An 8,492-nucleotide genomic window follows, 5' to 3' on the forward strand; every position below is an offset into this window, starting at 1 on the left:
TTTTTTAAAAAAACAAGTATATAAGGGAATGCCTGGGTGGCTCAGTTAGTTAAGTGTCTGCCTTCAGTTCAGGTCATGATCCCAGGGTCCTGAGATCAAGTCCTGCATCAGGTGGAGACCCTGTTTCTCCCTCTGCCTGCCACTCCTCCTGTTTATGCTCTCTCTCTCTCTCTCTCTCTCTGACAAATAAATAAATAAAATATTTTTAAAAAACACAACCATTTTTTTAAACTTTTATTTATTTATTTGACAGAGAGAGACACAGTGAGAGAGAGAGCACCAGCAGGGGGAGTGGGAGAGGGAGAAGCAGACCACCCACAGAGCATGGAAACCCAATATGGGTCTCCATCCCTGGACTCCGGGACCTGAAATGAGCCAAAGGCAGATGATTAACTGACTGAGACACCCAGGTGCCCCCAAAACACAACTATTTAAGTGTACCTGGGTTGCGCTCTCAGTTACGTGTCCAACTCTTGGCTTCGGCTCAGGTCATGATATCAGGGTCTCGATCTTGGGGGTCACAAGCTGGAGCCCAGTGTCGGATTCTGTTCTCGGTGCAGAGTCTGTTTGGGACTCTCTCTCCCTCTGCCACTCCCTCCCACTCTCCCTCTCTCTCTCTCTAAAATAAATAAATAAATCTTTAAAAAAAATAAAAATACACAAAAATTTTTTTTTAAAGTAACTATTCAGGTGTGCCTGGGTGGCTCAGTCTGTTAGGTGTCTGACTCTTGATTCCTGCGGGGGTTATGATCTCAGGGTCATATAAGATCAAGCCTCATGTCAGGCTCTGCATTGGGCATGGAGCCTGCTTAGGATTCTCTCTCTCCCTCTGCCCCTCCCCCGCAAAATAATTTTTTTTAACTTTAAAAATTAAAAACAACTATTTGGAGGCACTAGAGAGAAACTAGAGCCAGGCAGAAACTGGAAGGATTCAATCTTTAAAGGCACTGTGTGAGATCTAAGTTTATATGGCTTTTCCCCTCGGGAGGCATCTCTGTGCAAGCAGCAAGGGACAGCTCGAACTCAAGCAGAAAACCATAGTCATTGACCTGAGGTGTCAGATGCCAGAGGTTGGGTGCCAGATGCCAGATGTAGGGTCCCATGTACCTAGACCAGAAAGAGGCCACCAAGAGCTAAGGATGGACTGTCACAACATCTCAAGGGAACGGGGACCTCTGTCTTGCAATGGCAAGATGACTGGAATGAGCTTGGAAACAGGTTCTTCCCAGAGGGCCCCCCCAATAAAAACCCAGCCAGCAGCACTTTGTTCAGCCTCGTGAGACCCACAGCAAAGGAACTACCAAGCCCACCAGGATTTCTGACCTGCAGAACCATGAGATCTGTCTTGTTTGGAGCTAAGTTTGTGATAATTGGTTATCGCAGCAAAAAAAAAAAAAAACCAACCCAAACAACCAAAACAACAACAACAACAAAACCCCAGAAAAACAAAAAAAACCTAAAAACTTATTCCACACAAACCCACAATCCCACACTACAAAGAGGGTTCTTTCTTTCACTTTTTTATTTGCAAAACGTTTATACAAAGTAGAAAAATAAACATTTTATTGGGTCCACGTTGAGAATCCCTGCACATAAATAATAAATAATGATTTGGTGGCAATACATTAAGAAAAGTGGCTGCTGCATAAGTACTAGCTGGGATGTCGGGACAGGTACGGGTGGGTCTCGGGGATCACGCACATAGGTCTCCACTGGCCACACATTTCAGGTCCCGGGTAAGGAGGCGAAAGAGGTTGAACATGACAGAGGTTTCCAGGCAGCTGAGGGGCTCCTGTGGGGAGAAAGGGCTGGGTCACTGGCTGTCCATCATCTGGGCTCCCGGTTGTCCCCAGACACTGGCCATCCCTGGTCACCCACCTTCTTTGGGGCCTCGTGGAGCCGGTGCAGCCAGTGGTGGAGGCGGCCTCGGGGCCGGGGCCCTGCCGGGGGCTGAGCTTCCACCTGTGGGCAGAGGAGGGCGCTGTGTGAGGCGGGGGCCTATGGTGGAGGGGGAGGTTCAGGCGGTCAGAGCGCAGACAGGACCCAGGTGCCCTGAGCACTCACGCAGGCCTGGAGCTCAGACTGGATGTGGCGCAGCGTGTGAAGGGGCTGGTCCAGGATGCTCCCCAGGGACCCATCAGCCATGGTCTCCAGGACCTTCAGGGTCAAGGCCACCTCGGCCTCCAAGGCCACGGGGCGCTCCCACACCTGAGGATGGGAGACAGAGACAGGTGAGAGTTGCACACGAGAGAGGACAGGTGGGGAGGACTGAGGAAGGGCCCGGCAAAGGTGACAGTCAGGGGACAGGTGAGAGGGCACAGCCAGTGTGCTCAGGGAGGGGAAGCCGTGTGTGGTGCTGGTGGGGGAGAACGGGGAGAGGGACACGTGGGAAGGAGAAGATGAAGGGGCCGCCTAAGGAGCCAGAAGAGGAGGAGCAGGGGAGGGCAGGGGTGGGCCTCACTCTCCCTTACCTGCAGCTGCTGTAGGTCCCAGGTCCTGGGGAAGAGGCGGGGGCGGCAGCTCCAAGCCTTCAGGGAGAGGGACTCTTCCTGGAGAGCAAAGGCAGAGGTCAGCCCCCAGTAGGTGGGACAGAGGGGAGAACATCCAGTAGGACCAGATGATGCTAACAGCAGGAGGAAACGAAGTTAACTTGTAAAAGGAGGGTAGAGGCACCTCGACACCGGGAGGCCCTGAGTCTGCCCACCGAGGGCCTGGGGGAGGTTAGCCCAGCGAGGGAAGGGTGCATGTCCTTCTCTGGGGGAGAGCAGCATGGTGACCCAGAGAGGCGGGGGGCGAGGGGGAGGTTAGCCCACAGCAGGCGGGACAGTGGAGAGACTCACAAAGGTGTCCTTGGCCTTCTTGAAGGCCTGCAGCTCTTGCGGGGACAGAGACTGGAACTGGGCCAAGTGGCAGCCCCCTGCATCGGGGAAGACCCCGAGGGGCTTGGGGCCAGGAACCGCTTCCGTCCCGGTCAGCACCATAGCTATCAGCACCGGCAGGCAGCCCACGGCCATATCTGTGATGTGGAAGGACAGAAAGGAGAGGGGTCAGGGAGCATCAGGCGCTGAGGGTGAGGTGAGGGTCACGGGCCATGCTAGGGGGCTCACCCAGCTTCATTCCTGGATGCTGGTCTCCTTCAGCCAATAGGAGAATCCGGATGTTCCCTTCGAGGCTGTCGCCTGGGATCCTCACTCAGTCTCGGTGGGTGTCTCTGATTTTAGTGTCCTCCTCTGGAACCCTGGAGACTGTCCTGTCTGCGTCTCTGAACTTCCAGCTTCGTCTGTGTGACTCCTGCCTGAGCCCCATGGTGCAGCTTTTAACCAGGACAGATGGGCAACTCCAGCTGATGTAGGAAAAGTGAAAACACCAGCCCCAGGTTGACATCTGCCACCAGGGGAGGCCCCAGCCCGGGAAAGCCCAGAGCCAGCTGAGCCTCGGTAGCGAAAGAGAAACTGAACTCTGATTCAGTGTTTACCTGCGTGAAGGTGAGTTTGGAAGATGAATCGTCAGGGCTGGGGAAGCTCCGGCCCTGCCAGGAGGACTCACGGTGCCAGACAGGGGTTCGATTCAGACCTGGGATGGGAGGGGCCCAGAGGGACTTCCCTTTCTGTGGGATGCCCTCATGCAGGGAAGGGAGGGAAAACGCACCCTTAGGGGCTGGTGCCACAAAGAACTTGGCACTTCCAAGAGGGAGGCCGTGTAGGGGTGGGGGAAGGGTGCTGAGTGCAGGAAGAGAGTCAGAAAAACAAAACAGTCAAGAATTAAGAGAGGACCCCAGCTATCTCCTCACCTGTCCCCTACTGCTATTCACAGAGAGAGAAAGGAGGAGGAGGAGGAGAGCCTCCACGAACATCTTTCCTTGTCCAGGCACGGAAGGACCCAGGACTATCACGCTCTGCTAAGGATTTGGGGTGTGCCCATGACCTTCAAGGGAACCAGCTCTGTTGTGACAAATGCCTTCATTTATGCACCGAGTACTTATTCAGTCCCAGGCACTGTCCAAAGTGCCAGGAATTGAGCACAGAAAACAAAGAAATACACATAAAACAATTCTTCACAGAGTTCGTTACTAGAGAGGAGTAATAGACAGTGTTGTGGGCGGGGTGGGGGGAGAGTGGGGAGCACACGGTATGTATTATGTCAGGAAACAGAAAATGGGTGGGGGGAGACATCATGCAGAGATGAGAGCAGAAAGCAGGAGGGAGTTTGTATTCATGAGGTGACCTGAGAAAATGACGTTCGAGCAAAGTCCTAAAGGAAGTGGGGAAGGGAGCTATGTGAAGATCCGAGGGAGGAGCCTTGTGGGTAAAGGCAACAGTCGTGCAAAAAGAAAACAGAGACACCCCCACGTTGTTGGGCACTTACATGTCTCACCTGGTCACAGAGGTTTTGCCACAATGTAGAATTGAATACCTACATTAACACCAATAACATATTGGGCTTTGTCTACTTTGTAAGTAAGAAGGAACCTGCAGGGACTCAGAGAGGTTAAGAGACCTGCCCAAGGTCACACAGCAAGTAACTGATGAGGACAGGATGGTAATGAATTTTGTCTTGCACCTAGATGGTATCCACTACAGTCTCTGACCTTTGTGTTGCTAGATCCTCTGGACCTGGAGGCGATGAATTTTGGGGGAGAGGTGTTGAGTCCTTTTTGACATTTGACTTTCCCTCATTCATAACTCCAGAGACAGGGTAGAGAGAAGTCCTCAGCTGGGAAAAATCGTTGAGCTCTGACATATAAAAATGTTTCAAAACCAAGAGCAGGGATGTACCCAACTCACCTTCCAGTGCACTGGTTAATTTCTGTCAATTGCAGGGGCCTTCCATCAGGGGAGAAGACATTGCATCTCAACCGTGAATTCAGAAAACTGACATTTTATCTCAAAATTCCTAAACTTCATACTTGTTTTTCTTACAAAGGCAGTTCAGTGGGGTGGTTAAGAGCACTTCCAGACCCTGGAACTAAAGGGTCTGGGGTTCAGACCTGGCTCTGACCCTCATAGCCGTGTGACCTTGAGAATGAGGCATGCAGTTAGCAACAAAGATAGCCAGCCCACAAATCTGGACAAGTTAAAAAAAAAAAAAAAGTACAATTGTTTGTGCACTTATGTGTATGTGGTTCTTTAATGGAGACCACTTATTAAGACCACACTGTGACCTCACCTGGAAGCTTTATAAATACTATTTCAATGTACATTACTCACTTGCAAGGACAGTATAATAATGTCATTGTATAGATGAGAAAACCAAGGCTCAGAGAGAAGGAATTTGCCCGGAGTTACTCCATAATTAAATGGCAAGGTCAGAATTGAAATTCAAGTTACCTGATCTCCCTGGCTCAGCATTTTTACTGAACAGTACACCCCAAAATGGTCACAGGGGAAACAACCAACAAAAATGCAATAATGTTTAATAACTGGCAATACATTAACACCAGCAGACAGAATGGCACATAAACACAGGAATTTTGCAAATACAAAACACCCATAAGTAACAGAATCCAAAAACTACAATAACTTAAGAACTTTAGGACCTTTCCCTACCAATGTATGGGGCCTCCCCACTGGGGAGATTCAAGAGTCACAGATTAATACAATCTCAAAGTGGGAGCCGAAGATTCAAATCGGGGGTGGGACCTGTCCTGGAAGAGGACCTCTGGGGTTCTGGTAACCACGGAAGGAGAAACTGGTCGCTGGTACGTGGTGGGGTGGGGGATCAGCGACCAAGGCAGACTTCACGATCAATCGTCTCTTCCAGCCATACCAGGCGCCTGGAGGATCATGGTGACAACTCGTCCCGCGGAAATATCGCTGCACCCCGGGGGAACTCGGTCAAGTCTTGGGAAAAACAGCCGCCCCTCTGGCCCTCAGGGCAAGGTGGGTCGAGGTCCGGCCAAAGCACGCTGAGTCTTCCGAGCCTCAGTGCCCACTAGCTGAGACACCCGCCTGCTCCAGGGGGCCCGCAGAAGGCAGCCCCCCGCAGCCGCCCGCCTGCAGAGCTGCGGGTCCCAGGTAGAGCCGCCGCGGGGATCAGAGACAAGGCCCCGAGTTCGCCACCAGCTTCAGGTCCCACGTGAGCAGGCGCAGAAGGTTGAAGATGACGTTGGCTTCGTGGCACCGAGGCGAGTCCTGGAACCCGGGAAGGAGGCGGAGCCGGGCTGAACCAGGAATTCCCTTTCGGGCAAAGTCCCCTCCAAAGTCCCCTCACCGCTCAGAGTCGGAGCTCCCAGCCCGCCTCCACCTCCCACCGGCCTCCCTGCGGTCTCACCGCCCCACCGCCTGCGCCGCTCACAGCTCTCCGTGTTGGGGGACGCCTCCTCGGTGGCCGCAGGGACTTCCTCCACGAGCCCGGCCGGACCAGCTCGAGCTGCAGGGGGGACACGAGGGCCATGGAGACGGCGAAGAAGCGAGCATCCCGGCCACTAGCCCGCGACCCTCCCAGCCATAGACCAAAGCCCGGACCGGGGGACACCGACACCACGCGAATCGTGGCTGCGGAACAGGCCGGCCAAGCGGGTGGGCCTGGGCTGGAGGCCGGGGGCAAAGAGCGAGCTGGGAGGGCCCGAGGGGTCGGGGTGGGGGGTGGCGCGGGCGGCACTCACGCAGGCCCCCACGTCCCGTCGCGCGGCCGCCAGCAGCTCCAGGGTCGGGCCGGTGCCGGGGAACCGATCAGGGCTCGGCAGGCTGCTCAGCACGGCCTGGGCGTCCGCCAGGTCCCGGACCACCACGCGGAGGCGCGCGCACGACTGCGAGGGGAGCGGACGCCAGTTAGCGCGGCCGCGCCCCCGGCCCGCGCCGTCCCCCATCCCCCGCGACGGCTCGCCCTCCTCACCCAGGGCCGCGGACGATCCCTCCTTGGGCGGAACGAGCAGTTGCGCGGTCTCCAGCTCAGCGTCTCCTCCTCCTGCGGGACAAGGGCCGGCGTGAGGCTGGGCCTCCTCGCCAGGCCCCCGAAGCGCTGCGACGGCGGGGATTCCTGCACGTGGAACGCGCCTGGCTCCGACGGTTGTGCGGATTGTGCACGGAACCGCGCCGCTCTCACAAGGCGCGAACGCTGGCTGAAAGCACCCCGCGACGCTTGGCCTCGCGCAGCCCGCCACTTGGCCCGACGTGGAGCCCAGCCCGCCTGCAGGGGGCGCCCTCGGGGCACTGGCCCAGACGCGGGGTCGGTGCTCCCGCCTGCTCCCCGCGGCGGCCCGCTGCATCTGCTGCTCAGAATGCTGCCCCGAGATCCGAGCCGCCCTGCGGGGCGCTAGGGCGCCAGGGCCGTCGCACACCGGGACCAGCGGCTGCGACCCGGCGGGCCCTCGGGCTCGGGGGACCGGGTGGGGACGTCTGGGCATCACTCACGTAGCGGTCCCTCAGCGCCTTGACGGCCGCCAGCGCCCTGGGGTCCAGCGAGCGGTAGTGGGACAGGAGGCAGCGCCGGGGCGTCGCCACGCCGGGGTCCGCCGCCTCGATCGCGGTCACCAAGACCCACAGCGCCACGGCCAGCGCGGCTGCGCCCGTCGGCCCCATCTCTGCTCCTGCAGAAAGCGAGGGACGGCAGGCGAGACGCCCGGCCCCTGCCTCTGCTGGGCCTCGCCCACCGACTGATGCTCAGAGCGCGGGCGCCGAGCACACGCGGTGGCGGTGGCGGGAGAGACCAGGAGCCCGGAGACCCCCTCTCTGCGTCGGCCTGTCTGCGCTCGCCGCTCCCCTGCGGAGTGCCCTCGGTGCCTCGCTGGTGCGGCAGCGGGACGGGCCTTCCCCTGGCCCCGGCGTGGTGCCCACCTCCGACAGCGGTGCCTGCGCCCTCCATGGCGGCTTTATGTGTGCTGCGGAGACCCGGTGAGCCATCGGGCTTTCCCTCGCCATCCCGCTAAGCTTTCGGAACGTCAGCGCTGGCGGCAGGCCGGGTGGGATGCCTGCCATGGGGCGAGGACTTTACCCACGCGGGGTACCGTGCCAGCCCTGGCTCTGCCCCAACCCTTTATCCTGAGCCAACTGCTCCTGTCTGTCTTCTGGACAGCGGTTTGTCTTTTCCGCCTGCCGTGGTCTTTCTTCTGCACTCTAGGAATGACCTGAAAACAGACCACTTCTCCCCTTCCCAACGACAGGAGCGGCAGGCGTCCCCACTCAAGTGCCTGCCTTCGGCGGGAGTTCACACTGTGGGCGTCTAGTGCCCCACAGGCAGGCGCTTCTTGTGCTTCAATTCCTGTCTTTCTCGGTGTATCTTTCTCTCTCACTCTGAAAACTCCCCCTCTGTGTTCTCTCTGGCTTTCCCTCATTCCTTCCGGAGTCGGCTATTAAATGATAGGCATTCCTGTGCCGATTTTAAAATGTGAGTTTGCTGTTGAAGAGCAGAGGGTCAGACATGAGTTTTTCAATCAGGGTTAATAGTCATCATTAGCTGAATTGTACTGAGCCCTTCCCATCTGCCAGACCCCACTTGGAGCTCTACTCTTGTACTTACTGCTTTACTCTCCTCAGCAGCGTTTCCACATAGGT

General features: G+C 56.7%; 2 protein-coding genes across 2 annotated transcripts; both read right to left on the reverse strand.

Annotated features, from left to right (window-relative positions):
• Positions 1-1,693: 1,693 nt before the first annotated feature.
• On the reverse strand, positions 1,694-5,785 carry LOC308358361 (interferon lambda-3-like; the record flags this gene model as incomplete). Its single annotated transcript, XM_080828545.1, has 6 exons — positions 1,694-1,792; positions 1,879-1,962; positions 2,065-2,208; positions 2,472-2,549; positions 2,841-3,016; positions 5,767-5,785. 6 exons carry the CDS (start codon positions 5,783-5,785, stop codon positions 1,694-1,696), a joined length of 600 nt encoding a protein of 199 aa, XP_080684671.1.
• A 247-nt stretch (positions 5,786-6,032) lies between these two features.
• On the reverse strand, positions 6,033-7,803 carry LOC308358362 (interferon lambda-4-like; the record flags this gene model as incomplete). The annotated part of the gene is made up of 6 exons (XM_080828546.1): positions 6,033-6,131; positions 6,251-6,369; positions 6,481-6,748; positions 6,835-6,906; positions 7,353-7,528; positions 7,776-7,803. 6 exons carry the CDS (start codon positions 7,801-7,803, stop codon positions 6,033-6,035), a joined length of 762 nt encoding a protein of 253 aa, XP_080684672.1.
• Positions 7,804-8,492: the final 689 nt, after the last annotated feature.

The sequence above is a fragment of the Martes martes genome (assembly GCF_963455335.1).
Source record: "Martes martes genome assembly, chromosome: 17".
Taxonomy (NCBI): Eukaryota; Metazoa; Chordata; class Mammalia; order Carnivora; family Mustelidae; genus Martes; species Martes martes.